We start from the raw sequence: 19146 nt of genomic DNA, 5'->3' as shown, positions 1-19146 counted from the left end.
AAAAATATGGAACGCTTCACAAATTTGCGTGTCATCCTTGCACAGGGGCCATGCTAATCTTCTCTGTATCGTTCCAATTTTAGTATATGTGCTGCCGAAACAAGCACAAGGCTATGGTTTTTCCAGTAGTCACGTATGGATGTGAGAATTGGACTATAAAGAAAGATGAGCACCGAATAACTGATGCTTTTGAACTGTGGTATTGGAGGAGACTCTTGAGAGTCCCTTGGACTGCAAGAAGATCCAACCAGTCCATCCTAAAGGAAATCAGTCCTGAATATTCATTGGAAGGACTGATGCTGAAGCTGAAACTCCAATACTTCGGCCACCTGATGGGAAGAACTGACTCATTTGAAGAGACCCTGATGCTGGGAAAGATTGAAGACAGGAGAAGAAGGGGACGACAGAGGATGAGATGGTTGGATGGCATCACCGACTCAACAGATATGAGTTTGAGTAAACTCCGGGAGTTAGTGATGGACAGGGAGGCCTGGCATGCTGCAGTCCATGGGGTCACCAAGAGTCGGACACTACTGAGCGACTGAACTGAACTGAGGGCAGGTTTGAGGACTGATTAAAAAGGACAGGTGGATTTTAATTGTCTCTGAAGCTGCATTTCTGGCTTTGCAAAAATTTGTAAGGTAAGGACAGTTGTTTTTAATTCCTCAGGGGATTGGGTTGTAACCTAAATGACATTACTGATTGACACCCCAGGCCCCACCCCACCGCCTGCCATACAACTACATTTTTCTCAATTTGCTTCTTTGTATCAGAGAGATAATCTTAAACTAGCAAAGAAATAAAAAAGATCCCTATTTCTAGACTTACAGCTGTCTTTGAAATGTTTTAGTAGATCCTTCCACAAAGGCTTCAGAATATTTTTTTGCTTTTTCAGTTTTTTCTTTCCCTCTGTGTACATTTAGCTTAGAGAAGCTCCCCCCCCCCCCCGCCCCAATTCTTATCAGGCTCTGAATATTAACTTCCAATCTGGCCAGTTTCTGGTCAACAACAGCTAACTTGGGGCGGGGGGTGGGGTAAAGTCCTTCCAAATAAATCTTGTTAATTTTCAGCCAGGACAAACAGTAAAGGCAAGTACAACATCAAGTGTCTCCTTCCCCACTCCCCTGCCTGGCTTGTCTGGATACTACAGAGAGAGATTCAGGAGAGCTGAATCTGGTTAGCATTCTCACTGTTCACTGGGTTTACCAGTTCTCCCAGGATCCCACCTTCAGTCCCCAGTATCTACCAGAATTTCTTAAGGTTATCTATTAATTTTAATTTCCCCTAGGCTATTTAAGGAAATAAAATAGCTTTACCAGAAAATCTCTCAGGAGTCCCACCAACACTGGGAGGGGCTCACACGGGGGCCCTCCTTTGAGGGTATATATGAGGACATCTGTAAGGCCACTAACTTGATGAACTTCTGTTTACAGACTTGTAGTCTCTTCAGAGTGAAAAGACAAATCAGAGAATTAATAGAATGAATACCCAAGTAATGGAAGACAGAGGGGAGCAAAGTTGCATCAATCCTATATAGCCTTTTCTTTTAGGTGCCTTTGTGTCTTTAATTTTTCATTAGCCATGAGTCTCTCAGTGAAGGTATTATGGAATCTTGAAGGCTTTTGGAGGTTTCTACATACCAATTAAAATAGGTATCCCATTCTGTTTGATTGATTTGGGAACCCTTGCTTTCAAATGCACTTCTTAAATAAATGCTCTTGTCTAACTGGAACCTTTCTCATATCAGTCACTGTAAGTCCAGATTGTCTTTGTGAGATTTTACCATTTTTGTAGATAATTACAACTGCCAGATCCAGAGTTCTTGGATATAAAATATGCAGTTGTGCCAGAAGATGGCGCACTCCATTATTTGAAACTTGATCCCATTGCTTCAGCTGTTTTGGGTCTCTTAGAACTGGACTGGATGAAGCACAAGCTACAACCAAGATTGCTGGGAGAAATATCAATAACCGCAGATGTGCAGATGACACTACCCTTATGGCAGAAAGTGAAGAACTAAAGAGCCTCTTGATGAAAGTGAAAGAGGAGAGTGAAAATGTTGGCTTAAAACTCAACATTCAGAAAACGAAGATCATGGCATCTGGTCCCATCACTTCATGGCAAATAGATGGGGAAACAGTGGAAACAGTGACAGACTTTATTTTTCTGGGCTCCAAAATCACTGCAGATGGTGATTGCAGCCGTGAAATTAAAAGACACTTGCTCCTTGGAGGAACAGTTATGACCAACCTAGACAGCATATTAAAAGGCACAGACGTTACTTTGCCAACAAAGGTCCATCTAGTCAAAGTTCCAGTAGTCATGTATGCATTGGAGAGTTGGACTATAAAGAAAGCTGAACACCAAAGAATTGATACTTTTGAACTGTGGTATTGGAGAAGATTCTTGAGAGTCCCTTGAACTGCAAGGAGATCCAACCAATTCATCCTATAGGAGATCAGTCCTGAATATTCATTGGAAGGACTGATGCTGAAGCTGAAGCTCCAATGCTTTGGCCACCTAATGCAAAGAACTCACTCATTTGAAAAGACCCTGATGCTGGGAAAGACTGAAGGCAGGAGGAGAAGGGGACAACAGAGGATGAGATGGTTGGATGGCATCATTGACTCAGTGGATATGAGTTTGAGTAAGCTCTGGGAGTTGGTGATGGACAGGGAAGCCTGGCGTGCTGCAGTCCATGGGGTCACAAAGAGTCAGACATGACTGAGCGATTGAACTGACTGACTGAGAGCCAAATTAATACCTTAGAGCGCTGTCCTGGGGCTTCCCTGGGGCTTCTCAGTGGTAAAGAATTTGCTTGCCAATGCAGGAGACCCAGTAGACAGAGACTTGATCCCTGGGTCAGAAAGATCCCCTGGGGAAATGGCACACACTCCAGTATTCTTGCCTGCATGATCCCATGGACAGAGGAACCTGGCAGGCTACAGTCCATAGAGTTGCAGAGTTGGACACGACTGAAGTGATTAAGCACTTGAGTTAGGTGGGTGTTCTCTAACAGGTTTTAAGTGCTCCACCAGTTTTGTGGCTTTGGGCTACCGAGATTCCTAGTAGCTACAGTCTAGACCTCATGTGCACACTAACAGAAACTAACAGTAACCTAGCCAAGTGAAGGCCTTGTGTGAAGTGCCAGCAATTCCCAGTGTGGAACTGGGGAGTAGAGAAAGGACTGAACCAGCTGACCCCAACAAATGTGGACTGGGATTGCAATCAAATGAAGAACAGTGGATAAAACCAACAGCTAGAGGCTTGGGTTCTGAGTGGAACCATCTGCTAGTTCAAGTTGACCTGCCCCGGGCTGGAAAGCCAATTCAATTAGAAGCTTGACACAGAGAGTGGATCTCAGAACCGAGAGAAACTTACCCACAGCCCTTGGAAGTGGCAAGAAAGAGAACTCAGAGGATTTGTGGGTATCAATCTGCCTGTAATGCAGGAGACCCAGGCTCAGTCCCTGGGTTGAGAAGATATCCTGGAGAGGGGAATGGGTATCCACTCCAGTATTCTTGCCTAGAGAATCCCATGGACAGAGAAGCCTGGTGGGCTACAGTCCATGGAGCCACCAAGAGTTGGACAGGCTAAGTGACTAACACTTTTCACCTCACCTTACTGAACACAGTAAGGCACTTGAATCTCATCGTTGTAGTGTCCTGGTGTTGACACTGTACCTAACCCAACACAGGGCATGGTAGATATTCGTGCAGGAAATCAACACAACCCCCAGTGTGCAGTTTCATGTTGATCCATCTCACCTCCCACAAAGGCCAGAAAACAGGCGAGAAGGGCATTCTGGCCTAGGGACAATAAACCCTTTCCAGAAGCTGATCTATATGACAAAGTCCAGGACAAGTAAACAGAGATCAAAGAAGCTTCCGGGCCCCCTCTCCACATCAGGGTCATGGCAGCCAGTACATCCCGACCAGGGCCATGGAGGGGGTTGACCAGAGTCATGTCTGCTCAGTCTGCTGGGGCTTGTGGGGAACAGGGAGGGTTTGTGCATAAAATTTAAGAAAATGCAGGGACAAGATGGTTCTCTGGGATCTTTGACTGCTTCTTCTTGCTTCCTAACAACACAGAGGGCATTTCTGTCATTACATGATAGCCTTCGGCTTTGGCATCTGAAAGATGTGGGTTTGACTACCTCCTCTTTCATTTGCTGTGGGACCAACATCCCAGGGACACAGTGAGGATAAAATTAGATCATAAAGGGCTGAGAGCAAAGGGTGGCTCATAGTCTACCCTTCTTCATGAAAGCATGGCATTCATCTTTGTCTCCACTGTACCCTGTTCCTCTGCACCCCTGCCCAGGAGAAATGATGAGATTTGCTTCTGCTCTTCTTTCCAAAGCTGACCATCCTAAAAGGTGTGACACCCACTACGTATCCCCAGAACTGTCCAGACGGCCCCTGGCAGAATGGCTAGAGTTGGTGCCATCAGAAACAAGGATGTGGGCAGACACTTTCTAAGTCATCATATCTGCCTCCCAGGTGAATATATGACTGTCTGGAAAGTTTGTTGATGATTAAAGAATTTTGACAAGAACACCTAATGAAGAGAAATTCATTTTTAATTGTGGCCTCTTGATACCTGCCAGTGTATCACTGGTGTGGCCCCCGTGCCACAGATCCGGGATTAAAATTCACAGTTCACGCTAGCCGAGTGCGGTTCTAACCGAGGGGCACAGTCTGAGTCTGGTCGGGAGTTTACACAGCTGGGAATCCCCCTAGAGAAAGTTTTCACTGTCAATTTTTGATCCCTCAAATTGTAATACTTGCCTTGACCTTGTCTAATGTTTAATCCATGTTTATCCGGTGTTGTATTGATTCACGGTCTGAGAGAGGTGACGAGGCAGCGGGAGCCTTGAGACCACGCGCGGCACGATGGGGCTGTGGGGGCTGCCCGGCGTGTGCCTGCTGTCCCTGCTCACCCTGCAAGTCGTGGCCGCTCAGGGCTCGCCCACCGGCAGTCCCAGAGGTGGCAAGGTATGTGGGCACACCCCTGGGCCAGAACCTGGCCGCCGAGCCCAGAAGGGAGCCCAGGGATGGGGGCTGTCCCCACCCACGTCGACTTCCTCTGAACGGAGAGGACCCCCTAGCACACTGGGGAGGTGAAGCTGGGGTGTTGAGGACACAGGCTACATCCCACTCCCATCCCTTAACAGATAGGCCCTGGTGCCCTGAGCGCTTGCATTCACACTTGGCCCTGGTTTTGTTTTACAGAAGCGACTGGCTGTGGATGCAGTGAGTGCGGGTCTTGGCAAAGGGGTCTGTGGTGGGGCCATTATTACAGCCAGGTCCCCCCAGGCTTCGGGGCATGCCCCTGGGCAGGGGGACTCCCGACTCCCATAAACAGGGGCTCTCCAGCCACCTCAATTCCCATGGCACCATTTCAGGCATACAGAATAGCACACGTGTCAGAGCTGGGTGCTGGGGGCCCCGCATCCTAGGCCACCTCCTGCACGTCCCACTTTAGGCTGCCGATGGTGTGGTCATCCGCAGTTTGAAAGTCAACTGCAAAGTCACCTCTCGCTTCGCCCACTACGTCATCACCAGCCAAGTGATCAACAGCGCTGACACAGCCAAGGAAGTGTCCTTCAACGTGGAAATACCCAAGACGGCCTTCATCAGCGACTTTGCCATGTGCGTGCCTTGCCTGGTTCACCAGGCCCAGCTCACAACCAGGGCTCCCCTCATCCCCAAGGGCCGTGGGCCAGGCCCAGCTCTGAGGGACTGAAAAGCCCTTTAGGTCCTGCTCTGGGCTGCCATCTTGCAGAGCAAACCAAAGCCTCTGACAGTATGTTTTCAGCCTAGGGCCCAGGAGCACAGGCCAGCACCCAAGGCTTCCTGCTGGACCCTGTGGCCGGGGCTGCCCACCTCCGTGCTAGGATTCCTGAGCAACTCTGGGGTCAGTGGGAGACCGGCAGGGGAAGCCCTTCCCCAAGTGCTCACCTGGACAGGGCCTCCTCGGAGCCGCCCCCCGCCTCCATTCCCCCGAGCTGGGAGCACCCCCACTCAAGGCCCTATGTGGTGGGAGAGGGGCACGCCCTGAGGGCTTCTTTCTCCCTGCAGCACAGCAGATGAAAACACCTTCACTGGAGACATAAAGGACAAAGTGACCGCATGGAAGCAATACCGGAAAGCAGCCATCTCAGGAGAGAATGCAGGACTTGTCAGGTGAGCTCTGGGCCCTGCCAGCCCAATCTCCGGTGCCACCCACCCCCCGCCAGCATGCATCTGAAGGCTGCAAGGTGCCTTGGATGGAGGGCAGCCCCGGATGAGGGGATGGGTGTAAACTGGTCAAACCCACTGCTGGCACAGATGTGATGCACAAGACCTCTAGAGAAGGGGGGCCCTGACTCTGGCCAGTCAGCTAAGACAGGGTGAGGGTCAAGGAGACCTGGGAGAAGCACTAAAAATAAGAGAAATTGATTCTGAGGAGTATGTTTTAGGTGACAAAGACCCGCATGTCACTTACCATGTGTCTGTCCGGTTTTGCCCCTGGTGGCACCCCCAGGGCCTCAGGGAGAACAATGGAGGAGTTCTCCATCCACATCATGGTCGGTCCACAGAGCAAGGCCACATTCCGGCTGACCTACGAGGAGGTGCTGAGGCGGAAGCTCATGCAGTACGACATTGTCATCAAAGTCAAGCCCAAGCAGCTGGTGCAGCATTTCGAGGTAGATCTCGGGTGACCACAGGCAGGCGTGAGGTCTCGGGAGCCAGGCTCTTGCCTTTCCCTCACTGTGGGTACACATGTAAGCTCGGCACCCTCCGTGTGCAGTCCTGGGCCTGAGCACACAGGGAGGATACTGACTCCTCCGGGTGGGCTCCAGTGGCTCTCTGTGGCTCCCTGAACCCTCCAGCCTTCTCCTTCTGAGCCTCAGCTTGCTCATCTGTTAAATGGGGGTTCTGTGTGTCCCAGAAGTGCCGCAAAGATCCTGAGAGATAGTGAATGTCCAGGGATTTTATAGGAAAGTCCCAGGCAGCCTGAGGGGCTGTCGTTGTGGCTGGCACGTTAGTGGTGGCTGAGTTGAGGGGCACAGGCATGCACACCCTCATTTGGCCAATACTTTTGAAGCGCCTGTGACATGCCAGGCCCTGCATTGAGAGCTGGGTGGGCGCTGCATACAGTGGGGGGCCAGGATATACACTGGCTCTTGGCTGAGACTTGATGATGGTTCCCAAATGCGAGCCTTGATGCAGGAGTTGTTTCAATGCCACAGATCGACGTGGACATCTTTGAGCCCCAGGGGATCAGGAATCTGGATGTTGAGGCCTCCTTCCTCCCCAAGAAACTGGCTGCCCAACTTATCAAGAAGTCCTTCTCAGGGAAAAAGGTGAGTCAGATAACGGAGCCCTCAGAGACATCTCAGCCTAGCTCAACCGGGCAGGTGCTGCAGGCTGCCCTAAGGGAGAGAGAGAGGAGAACTCAGCACTTCTGATTCTCAAAAGCCTAAGGCTGGGGAGGGTCTGTCTGCCTGGTCTGCGGTGAGTTGCTGGCTTGCTTAAGCCTCAGTTTCCCCTTTGCCTATCTCATACTCCTGGGAAAGCATTCATGGGATATAGGGCACACGTGTAAACCTCAGCATTTCAAGCCCAGTGTTCTTGGAAACATGATTAAGTTTGGCAAGGATGTTGGCCTACCCAGTCACTTACCACTTGTCACTTCCCACTCATCTACAGGAATTCCAGGAGCACCCTGCTTGCTCCTACCCCGGGATACCCAGCTAGTGCCCCGCTTCCTAACTTGCCCTCAACTGGAGCCAGGAGCAAACCGTTTATTCCCCACCCACCTTTGGTAGTGACTGTAACAGTTCACTTAAAAGAAGTGTTTCCTGTAGTTTTGGAGGGGTTCCTTAAAAACAAAATGCGACACAGTGGAGTGCTAGCAAACATGCTTGCTTTCAGTAGGGGACCAAGGGAATGGTCTTTGTCTTCCTAATAATTATTTTCAAATATCTTTAATGAACATATTTTACTTTTATAACCAACAACAAAACGTGAAAAGAAAAGGGTCCTTAAAGAAAATGTGGAAAGTACGGAAGTATAGAAATGTATTGAGGACAGTTCAGTTCAGTCACGTCCAACTCTTTGCAACCTCGTGAACCACAGCATGCCAGGCCTCCCTGTCCATCACCAACTCCCAGAGCTTACTCAACTTTTTCACTCTCCTCTTTCACTTTCATCAAGAGGCTCTTTAGCTTTTCTTCACTTTCTGCCATAAGGGTGGTGTCATCTGCATATCTGAGGTTATTTCTCCTGGCAATCTTAATTCCAGCTTGTGCTTCTTCCAGCCCAGCATTTCTCATGATGTACTCTGCATAGAAGTTAAATAAGCAGGGTGACAATATACAGCCTTACGTACTCCTTTTCCTATTTGGAACCAGTCTGTTGTTCCATGTCCAGTTCTGACTGTTACTTCCTGACCTGCACACAGGTTTCTCAAGAGGCAGGTCAGGTGGTCTGGTATTCCCACTCCTTCAGAATTTTCCACAGTTTATTGTGATCCACACAGTCAAAGGCTTTGGCATAGTCAATAAAGCAGAAATAGATTTTTTTTTTCTGAAACTCTCTTGCTTTTTCGATGATCCAGCAGATGCTGGCAATTTGATCTCTGGTTCCTCTGCCTTTTCTAAAACCAGCTTGAACATCTGGAAGTTCATGGTTCACGTATTGCTGAAGCCTGGCTTGGGGAATTTTGAGCATTACTTTACTAGCGTGTGAGATGAGTGCAATTGTGCAGTAGGTTGAGCATTCTTTAGCATTGCCTTTCTTTGGGACTGGGATGAAAACTGACCTTTTCCAGTCTTGTGGACACTGCTGCACTTTCCAGCAAACCATCCCCAATTTCCCTGAGCATGAGCGCCAAGTTCAACCATGCTGCAGCTCCCACTCTGGGCCCTTCCTGCTCCTTGTCTATCCAGGCAGGTTCTATTTTCCGGCACAGTTTTTATTTTTCCACTGAACAGTATGAGATGCCCAGTGTCTCTCATCCTGGTATTATTTAAATATTTTGGCCACACCCTGTGGCTTGTGGGATCTTAGCTCCCCAACCAGGGATTGAACCTGGGCCCCCAGCAATGAAAGCTCAGAGTCCTAACCACTGGATTGCCAGGGAATTTCCAAGATGCTGCTGTTATTTTGTTTTTCATTGTGTACCCGAAGTGGTGATACTTATTGTAGAAAATTCCAATGATTCAGAAGCATGTGAGCAAAGAAACAGGTCGTTTCTCCTACCCCGCATAGGCGTGCACTCTCAGCAGCTGGGTGAGGGTCGCCTAAGACTCATTCCTATGGCTGCACACGACACACACACCCACGCGTTGTCGTTGCAAACCAGTGATGCCTCACGCTCCCGCTTGTTCCAGGGTCACGTGCTTTTCCGCCCCACAGTGAGCCAGCAGCAAACCTGCCCCACGTGCTCTACAACCTTGCTGAACGGGGACTTCAAGGTGACTTACGATGTCAATCGGGACAACGTCTGCGACCTCCTGGTGAGCCTGAACTTCTAGCCTGAGACTTACAGGGCAGACAGGGGTCCTTGCGAGAGCGGCCTCACTCACCCGTTTGTGTTTCAGGTCGCCAATAACTACTTTGCCCACTTCTTTGCTCCCCAAAACCTAAGAAAACTGAACAAGAATGTGGTTTTTGTGATTGACATCAGCACCTCCATGGAAGGCCAGAAAGTGAAGCAAGTAAATGGCGGCTCTAAACAGCCCAGTGGGAGCTTCTCCAGCCCCATCGCCCCCCTCAAACTGGTGTTGCCCCCAGGGACTGGGTTTGGGACTTCTGCCCCTGGTCAGAGGCAGGGTAATCTAACAGGAAATCCCAGTGGTCAAGGGCTCTGGAATCAGCCACTTCTCACTGTGAGAAGTGAGCAAGTATACTCACTGCTCCTCGATGGCAAAAATAGGAGCAAAATGACAGGGCCCACGGGGCCTGTGGGGTTTACCAGTGGGGGAGGGCTTCGAAGATGAGACCTGTGTTCTAGGCATGTGGGGACGATTACAGGGGTCCCAGAGATGGCTTGCAGCTGGCAGCAGCCTCCCCCTCCTCACGCAGTGTTCTGTGCCCTGTCCATGGCACAGTGAAACCCTTGGTGGACAAGCAGGGTTTTAGAAACTCAGCCCCCTGGGGTCCTCTGTCTTAACCCTGCCCCCCACTGAACTCCTGGTCATTTCCCCTTCCCACTGGGTCCCTTTGCCTTCTGCACGCCCTCAGCCACCCCAGGGCTCACTCAGCAGGAGGCTCCTCTCCTGTCATCACCGGCTTTCTTGCCCCTCCTGCTTGTCTGCCCCATGCCTCTAACCCTGTGGGTCTTTGAACTGGGCATCTGGAGATTACAAAAGGCACTATCCTGGGGCCCTGTCCCTCTACTGACTATCCTGTGCTTACAGACCAAGGAGGCGCTCCATAAAATCCTGGGGGACCTGCGGCCAGGGGACCACTTCGACCTGGTCCTCTTTGGGTCTGCAGTGCAGTCATGGAAGGGTTCGCTGGTGCAGGCATCTTCTGCCAACCTGGAGGCAGCTCGGAACTTCGTGAAGCAATTCTCCCTGGCCGGCGGTAGGGGCAGGGGTCTGGGGCCACCTTGATGCCACCTCTGTCCCCTCAGATTGAAGGCACACACTGATCTGCTTTTTCTTTTTTTGTAGCTACAAACCTGAATGGAGGTCTGCTCACGGGAATTGAGATCTTGAACAAAGCTCAGCAAAGCCACCCAGAACTCAGCAACCATGCCTCAATTCTCATCATGTTGACAGATGGCGAGCCCACAGAGGGTAAGTACCGTCAGGGATACCCTGGGAGGTGTTGGTCTGCTCATTATGGAAGGCACTGGGGACGCCGTCTGGGGGCAGAGAGGCTAAGGGTAAAGCTGAGCACTCGTCTAAGAGCAGAGTTCAGACCATAAAGTCTGCAGGAGCTCCAAGGTGCTCCTCTGTCCTGAGGTGGGAAACTGGGAGGGTTTCTGCATGACACAGGCTGCATGGGGCCCAGAAGGAGGGGCAGGACTCCTAGGCTGAATTTAATGAACTGTGTTTACAGCACCAACTGAGGGCCAAGCACAGGAGTAGGGACCAAGGAGAGACACTAAGAGAACAAGAGACATCTTTGCCCTTAAGGAGTCCAGGGTCCACTGCGGGAGGCAGACCCAGGAACAGATGCTCTGTCAAGGGCTCTGAAAGAACAGGGTGCTAGGAGGCCAAAGGACCACAGACAAGGGGCACCTGACCCAGGCAGAGTCTCAGAAGGCCTCCTGGAGGAAGTGAGCCCTGAGCTCCATCTGGAAGGAGGAGAGGAGAAGCAGGAAGGCATCCCTGGCAGAAGGGGCAGCTTGAACAAAACAAGGTTTGTGCACCTGCAAGGCCTGTGCAGGAAGTGCCGGCATGTGTTGAGCAGGTAAAACAGAATGGAAAGGTCAGCAGGCCCTCACAGGCCGTGGGAGGAGCCGTGGAGGGTTTAAAATCAGATTTGCTCATGATGGATCCATGGAAATCGGCAGTCTTCTAGGAGCTCTGATAGCAGCTGTTGCATCATCCAGGGGAGACAGCAAGAGGCGTGGCCTAAAGAGGCTAGTGGGGACTGGAGATGGCCTGAGATGGGAGACTTGGCCCCCAGGGAGGGTGCCCCAAGGTGCCCTCATGCCCCACACGCATCCCATCCCTACCTGGCTGTGTGGCTGCAGGGGTGACGGATCGTACCCAAATCCTCAAGAATGTCCGAGATGCCATCAAGGGCAGGTTCCCACTCTACAACTTGGGCTTCGGCCGTGATGTGGACTTGAACTTCCTGGAGGTCATGTCCCTGGAGAACAATGGACGTGTCCAGAGAATCTACGAGGACCATGACGCCACCCAGCAGCTGCAGGTCTCCTCCTCCACGGCCCCTCAAAGTCACGCCAGGGGGATCAGAGCCTTGGCAGCCATGTACCCACCAGCCCAGAGCAGATAAAGCTCTGGTGTAGAGTTCAACTTAGCTGCGGGACCCCGAGCCAGTTCCTTAACCACTGAGCCTGCCGTTCCCTCTATAAGGCAGGGACCCTGACGCACCACTTCGTGAGGGGGTTTCCTGTTGGATACCTAGGGTGACCCCCCCAGCTCTGAGGCTGCACCCCCCCCATCCCTGCAGGGTTTCTATGAGCAGGTAGCTAACCCCCTCCTGAGGGATGTGGAGCTGCTGTACCCCCGGGAAGCCGTCTCAGACCTGACCCAGCACCGCCATAAACAGTACTACGAAGGCTCGGAGATCATGGTGGCGGGGCGCATTGCTGACCACAAACTGAGCAGCTTCAAGGCGGACGTGCGAGCTGACGCGGTAAATAGAGGGCTGCAAAGGGTGGACAGGCACTCAGAAGCTCTCCACCCCTGTGCCCCTGGCAGCCTCTCTTTCCCCAGAGGAGTGCCCTTACCCCACCAGGCCACATACACCCCAGGGCTGAACTTTCTCCCAACGCAGTCATCCTGAGGGTAGGCTCAAGTGGCCTTGATAAGCAGTCATCCCTTGCAGCCAACTGGACCACCTGTTATTCCCCATGTCATTCCTCCCAAAGCATGAGGCAGTAGGAGGCTAGCGTCTTCCTTCTCAAGTACACTATTTCCTGAGCATCTACTATGCACTCAGCTCTGTACCACAGTGCAGTGCACGTATGCACATGCATGCTTGGGGGTCCTGGAGACCTGGAATCTAGCCATGTGGTGTAGCTGCGGGTTCAGGACTCCGGCTTTCAGTGAGGAAAGCTGAGCTAGACCCTGGCTCCAGGTGGGTGACATTGATCAAATAGGTCCAGTTCTCTAGGCCTTTCTGTGGCCTCTGAGGGTAAAACTGCACCAGAGAGTTGTGTGGAGTAAATGAAATAATCCATGCAGTAGGCTTATGCAGTGCCTGGTGCATGGCAAACCCCTGGGAAGAGGTGCCCCCATATTGTAGCTGGGAAGAAAAGGCACACTTGTGCGCTGTGGCAAGTTGAACGGGCGTCTGGAGGAATGGGGCAGAGTGGGCACAGTTGCATGGTGGACTGGCCGGCTGTTTGCTGGCATCCGCCAGAGAGAGTAACTCCATGAGAGCAGGGCCTGATTCTCCTCCCCTGGGACCCCCAAGGCCTGGGTCAACTTGGCTCACAGAGGGTGCTTGGCAACTTTTATGGAAGGAATGGATGGGTGAGGATGAGAAGTGTAGGCTTAGGAATGATGGGGGATGGAATGCTGAGAAAGGCTCACAGCCTCTCTCCCCCTCGCCTCTCTCAGGAGGGCCAAGAATTCATGACAACCTGCCTGGTGGATGAGGAAGAGATGAAGAAACTGCTCCGAGAACGGGGCCACATGCTGGAGAACCATGTTGAACGCCTGTGGGCCTACCTGACCATCCAGGAGCTGCTGGCCAAGCGGTACCAGCCCATCGGCTGCCTAGGGGAATGGGGGCAAACTACCCAAGAGCACCCCCCTCACCCCTGGGTCTTTGGACTAAGAAGGGGTGGTTCTGAGTCTTGAAGCATGTGAGCAGGTCAGATTTACTGTTCCCTGAATTTGCTCGCTGAGTTAATATCAACCAGGCAGTCAGTGTGTGGGCGGGGCCTGCTGGGGGGCACAGGGCGGCCTGCAGTTTGCCCCTACTTAGCTCTGTGGGTGAGGCTGCCCTTGCCCGTGGGGCTGCTGTGTCCAGACACACTCAGTTCATCCTCACAACATGCCGAGCACAGCGGGGTTCAGAGAGGTTAGACCATTTGCCAGAATGTCACAGCTGTTGAATTCTGGGGCACATCCCCCAGCTCTACCAAACCTCCAGGTTTTCTCTATGAAAATGTTAGTCACTCAGTCATGTCCGACTCTGCAACTGCATGGACTATAGCCTACCAGGCTCCTCTGTCCATGGAATTCTCCAGGCAATGACACCGGGGATCTTCCCGACCCAGGGATCAAACCCGGGTCTCCCGTGTTGCAGACAGATTCTTTACCGTCTGAGTCACCAGGGAAACCCATTTCTCTATGGGAGGCATTTAAATCATGAGGTCCTTGAAGACAGCCCCTGAGTGGGGCCACTGCAGGGGCTTATTACATGCCTGTTGATCAAGTGAACAACGGCAGGAAAGGACAAGGGAATGCAAGTTTACTGTTGTCCAAGCTGCGGGCCTGGAGCTGGTGTCTGTCTCGCAGGATGAAGTTGGAGGGGAAGGAGAAGGCCAACGTGTCAGCTAAGGCCCTGCAGATGTCGTTGGCCTATCAGTTCGTGACCCCACTGACCTCCATGACCGTCAGGGGCATGGCAGACCAGGACGGCCTGGAGCCCATCATTGATAAGCCCCTGGACGGTATGGGCTGGCTGAGAGGAGGCTGTAGGCATGGGGAGGCTTCTGAGAGCCAAAAGCCTCCAGGGCATTAATTCTCTTTCCTTTCTTTCCTTTCTAGATTCTCTGCCCTTGGGTGAGTTTTTAAATCATGTTGATTTGTGCAAGGGGCTCTGGGTGGCTGGGCAAGTGGCACAGTTCTGGCCACCAGACACACAGTTCCCCACCCCACACCTGCCTGGTTCCAGGCTTTCTTGGTCTCTTCCTCCCCTGAGATGCCCTTCCCCACTTTGTTGCAACTGAATTGTTGCCACCTGAGTGTTTGGGGAGTCCTCACACAGCCTGAACCCCTCCACTCCCAGGCCTCCTTTGGGGCCCTTAGTGTGAGCATCCATCTGCAAGAAGGGCTGGGACCCCCAAGAGGAGGGCTGGGATCCCTAGGAGAGGGCTGAGCCCCACAGGAGGAGGGCTGGGACCCCCAGGAGGAGGGCTGCCCAGGCCTGAATGGCCTCTGGGCCCAGTTGCCCTTGGAGTGGGGAGGGTGACGCTGTCCTCTGTCCTTGTCCTCTACAGAGATGTTGGGACCCAGAAAGAGTAAGTGGCCATCACCCTGACAACGCACGTCTTACCTCTGCTCCACGTGACCACCCTCAGTCCATGCATTCAGCCCTGAGCAAAGCCCAGGGCGTCACCCATCCAAGGCTTTTTCTCTCTGCTCCAGTGTTCCTCTCTCCCTCTCACTGGGAGCCCTCAGAACTCTCTCCCTGACCTGGGCCTGGCCTCCCCACCCCAGTGCCACCAGCCCCACCAGGTTCTCATGAAGGAGACCGAGATGGGGCCAGGCCACTGGAGGTGGTGGTTTGGTTGCTCAGTCATGTCTGACTCCTGCAACCCCATGGACTATAGCCCACCAGGCTCCTCTGTCTATGGGATTTCCAAGACAAGAATACTGGAGTGGGTTGCCATTCCCTTCTCCAGGCCAGGCCATTGCGCTGGGCCAAACTTCCATTCCCACATCCTGAGAGGTGTCAAAGTTTCCATGTCCACTCGTGCACCCGCGGCCTCGGGCCAGCCTGCCTGGGTGGGAGGGGCCCCAGAGAAGGAGCCACCAGCTCCAAGGAAGGCCTGGCCGCCTCCCTTCTAAAGGCCGTTCACTCTTGCTGCTCAGCCTTCATGCTAGAGGCCTCTCAGCCTGCTCCAACGCACTCCAGCCTCAACATCGAGAAGTTGCCAGACCAAGTGACCAGCGGTGAGTCCTTGGGAGGGTCTGAGGGACACTTCTGCCTGGCTGAACCCTTGTCCCCAGCTGGCCCCATCTGCCTAACGCTCAGTTTAACAGACTCCATGCTGTGCCCTCAGTGGATGCTGACCCCCACTTCCTCATCCACGTGCCCCAAAAAGAGGACATGCTGTGCTTCAACATCAACGAGGAGCCTGGTGTGATCCTGAGCCTGGTGCAGGACCCTGACACAGGTATGGGTGACGTCACACCCTCTGCCAGAGAGGGTGGGGCCCGGGCTCCTCTGCCCTCAACGTTTAGCCACCAACAGGAAGGACAGTGGTTGTGGCCTCCACTCCCCACATCCAGTGTACCCGCCACCTGGCTGGGCTCAGCCTGCCGCCATCACACCACATCCACCTGCCTGGGCCCTATACAGAGCCAGCTTTGTGAGCATGTGACCTGCGCAGTTGCACGGAACCATGCCCTGGGAAAGGCTGCATGCTTGATTTAATGCTCTGCTGTTGCATCCTGAAATTCTGGACAATTTTTGAAGGAGAGGCCTCTTGTTTTCATTATGTACCGAGTCCTGTAAATTATGCCGTGGCCCTGCCGCATACCCTTCCCTTGGCCCTGCATGGCTGCAGGGGTCTTGGAGTCGACCTCATCCCCTGGCTCCGGCGATGGGAACAATGCCCTCTCCATATCTTGGACGCTTCTCCCACCCTCCCAGTCCATTCAGGTCATTTGCGCATGTTTGTTGAGCACATCCAAAGGGCTGGGGGCACAGTGGAAACCCGGACAGAGTCCCTGCTCTCGTGGAGTTTAGGGAAGGGAGATAAACAGGTGAACAGATTCTTAGCTGACCATTTCAGAGCATGAGACAAAGATAGTTTGGGGACGGTGACAATGGGGAGGGGGGCTGTTGGCTGCACAGTTCAGAGGAGGCCTCTGGCAAGAGGCCCGAAGACTCACCTACAGCACCTGCCCTGTGTCATGGAGAAGGAGCAGTCCCAAGGCCTTTCCTGGGGATGTGAGACCTCCTTCAGAGCCCAGAATCGAGCATTCTAAACCTCAGAGAGTGTGGTGGGAAGGGAGGCAGGAGGCGCTGTGTGTGGCCTGCACCTGTCCTGAAGGCCCATCTCCTTGGGTGCTGAGGCTCTCGGTAACCAAAGAAGGAGGGCAGGAGCAAAGACTGGCTGGCAGGGTTCTGGTGAGAGCTGGCCCCCGACCTGATGACTTCTCACCCCACTGCAGGCTTCTCAGTGAACGGGCAGCTCATTGGCGACAAGGCCGGGAGCCCTGGGAAACCCGAGGGCACGTACTTCGGGCGGCTGGGGATCGCAAACCCTGCAACCGACTTCCAGCTGGAAGTGACTCCTCAGAACATTACGCTGAACCCTGGGTCTGGCGGGCCCGTGTTCTCCTGGAGGGACCAGGCCTTCCTGCGGCAAAATGAGTAACCAGCATGGGCGGGGGCCTGGGAAGGGAGGCAGGGGTGAGTGTGCTGAGGACCAAGGCGTGAAGCCCCAGAGCCAGCCCCGCCACCCGAGCCCATGGGCCCTCATTCCCTGACCTCTGTCAGTGAGTGAGGTCATAAGGCCTCCATGCAGACAAGTTGGGCCCTGTGAACCATTCCCGGCCCCTCACTCCCAATTTCCTTTGGTTCTGGGATGCGTGTCTCCCGGCCTGGCTGCCTGAGCTCCCGTGGCACCCTCACCCCGCAGTCCTGTCTCCACCCGTCTCCACCAAACCAAGCCACTCATCCTCCCAGGCCCAGCGCAAGGGCCACCTCTTCCCTGAACCCATCCTGGTCTCTTCCTCTGCTGAACTCGTGTTCTCTGGGCTTTTCTTTCAGCATCTGTCTTAGTATGACTTGTTTAGTGTTTGTTCTTTCCTTCACTCATTTATTCCACAAACACTGCCGAGCATCAGAGCCCAACGCTGGGCAGCGGAGCTATAGGGAGAGGCGGGCAGGGTCCAGTATAGTGGACCAGATGATGAGTCAAGGAACACAGACTCATACTAGACAGGCTGGAGTAGAAGTCCTGGCTCTGTCACTCACCAGCTATGTGAGCTCGAGCAACTTCTTAACCTCTTTGAGCTGTGGTCCTCACAGGATCAAAGGGGGAATTGAATGATACAGTTTCAATGGAGGGCTTAGCACAGGGCCTGTACCCAATATACCCAACAGCAACATGTGGGAAGGAGTGTAGAACAAGAAATACTCAACCATCTCAGAGGAGAGGGCGGTCATAAGAGCTGGGTCCCAAGGACAAGAGCAGCTGAATAGAGGGGTGCAGTGAAGCCACATCCACCCTCATGGCACCTCTCCCCACAGGGTGTTGGTGACCATCAATAGGAAGAGGAACCTGGTGGTGTCCGTGGAGGACGGGGGCACCTTCGAGGTTGTCCTGCACCGGGTGTGGAGGGGGAGTGCTGTCCGCCAGGACTTCCTGGGCTTCTACGTGCTGGATAGTCACCGGATGTCAGCACGGACACATGGGCTGCTGGGTATGTATGGCTGGCCAGGCTGGCAGAGCTGTGGGGAGCGGGGTGTTAGGACTCACCGTGGGTCAGCTTTGCGAGACACCAGGACAGGTGCACCTCCAACGTGGCCTCCAAGGCTCAGAGCTCCAAAGAGGGACCTGGAGATGGCTTGTCCCTCAAAGAGGCTGTAATCAAACACAGTGAAACTAAAGCTTAAGTGAGTCAAGAGCATATAAGGGGAGGCCCAATTAGCAAACAGAAAAGTCCATTGGACTCGCAGACACCTCCTAGGTGGGATGGGTCATGGCCAACTGCTTGAAAGAACTGCTTCTCTCTGTGGTCTTCCGGCAGACCCTGCTCTCTACCCCTCACTCCCCTATCCCCAGCCATATTCTTTTGGAATTCCTATAGAAGCAACATAGCTGCTTCTTTATAGTAAGTGAACTAAAGGTGGCTTTGGATGTTAAAATTTATCAGAAACAGTCAAGCCCTTGGAAAAAATTGTGCAAATAACTCTAAACCTCCAGTGAGCACCTAGTGAGTACAAGGCAGCAAGGACCCCAATGGTAACCAATGTCTCCTGTATGCCTTTCCAGGACAATTCTTCCACCCCTTTGATTATAAAGTGTCCGACCTCCACCCAGGCTCTGACCCCACAAAGACAGACGCCACAATGGTGGTGAAGAACCGCCGCCTGACGGTCACCAGGTGGGTGGGCGATTCTCCCAGCATCTCTGCCCTTGGCCTTCTCCATCATTGGTTCAGGTCTTCTTCCAGGTGTCACATGGGTCGGGTGGGCTTCCTGGGGAGGTACAGCCCTGCCAGGTCCAAAAGGTGACCCCAGATGGCATGTTTCTCCTCAGGGGTTTGCAAAAAGACTACAGGAAGGACCCCCGGCATGGGGCTGAGGTGACCTGCTGGTTCATCCACAACAATGGGGATGGGCTGATCGACGGCATCCACACCGACTATATCGTCCCTGACATCTTCTGAGCCCCCAGCTGGCACACCCATCCTCCCTTGGGACCATGGCAGAGGGGCAGGGTAGCATCCTGACCTGCTGCCCTGGCCATACCTCCCTGTCCAAGCTGGTATCCTATGTCGAAGCACTCATGACTTCCATTAAAGAGAGGCTATGTCTA

The 19146-nt window shown here is 53.0% G+C and overlaps 1 protein-coding gene and 1 non-coding gene across 2 annotated transcripts; one reads left to right on the top strand and one right to left on the bottom strand.

Moving 5' to 3' along the window:
• LOC122683413 lies at positions 1 to 107 on the bottom strand. Its single transcript, XR_006337749.1, has one exon. It is a non-coding gene; the product is annotated as a U6 spliceosomal RNA (small nuclear RNA).
• Positions 108 to 4854: 4747 nt separating this feature from the next.
• Positions 4855 to 19146, top strand: ITIH1 (inter-alpha-trypsin inhibitor heavy chain 1). Its single transcript, XM_043886743.1, has 22 exons — positions 4855 to 4997; positions 5235 to 5255; positions 5488 to 5654; positions 6084 to 6188; positions 6529 to 6691; positions 7238 to 7351; positions 9383 to 9508; positions 9593 to 9709; positions 10412 to 10580; positions 10670 to 10795; positions 11701 to 11882; positions 12144 to 12329; positions 13259 to 13398; positions 14165 to 14319; positions 14417 to 14431; positions 14869 to 14889; positions 15464 to 15544; positions 15655 to 15768; positions 16772 to 16973; positions 17856 to 18028; positions 18601 to 18712; positions 18868 to 19146. The coding sequence occupies exons 1-22, from the start codon at positions 4896 to 4898 to the stop codon at positions 18995 to 18997; spliced, it is 2721 nt and encodes a 906-aa protein (XP_043742678.1). The 5' UTR covers positions 4855 to 4895; the 3' UTR covers positions 18998 to 19146.

Source organism: Cervus elaphus, chromosome 24 (genome assembly GCF_910594005.1).
Source record: "Cervus elaphus chromosome 24, mCerEla1.1, whole genome shotgun sequence".
In the NCBI taxonomy this organism is placed as follows: Eukaryota; Metazoa; Chordata; class Mammalia; order Artiodactyla; family Cervidae; genus Cervus; species Cervus elaphus.
This window is presented reverse-complemented; position numbering and strand designations above follow the sequence as displayed.

Coding starts and splice junctions, on each gene's coding strand:
- ITIH1 (XM_043886743.1), top strand. CDS start 4,896: ATGGGGCTGTGGGGGCTGCCCGGCGTGTGCCTGCTGTCCCTGCTCACC. Junction 13,399..14,164: donor CAGGAGCTGCTGGCCAAGCG/GTACCAGCCCAT, acceptor TCTGTCTCGCAG/GATGAAGTTGGAGGGGAAGG. Junction 16,974..17,855: donor GCCTTCCTGCGGCAAAATGA/GTAACCAGCATG, acceptor CTCTCCCCACAG/GGTGTTGGTGACCATCAATA.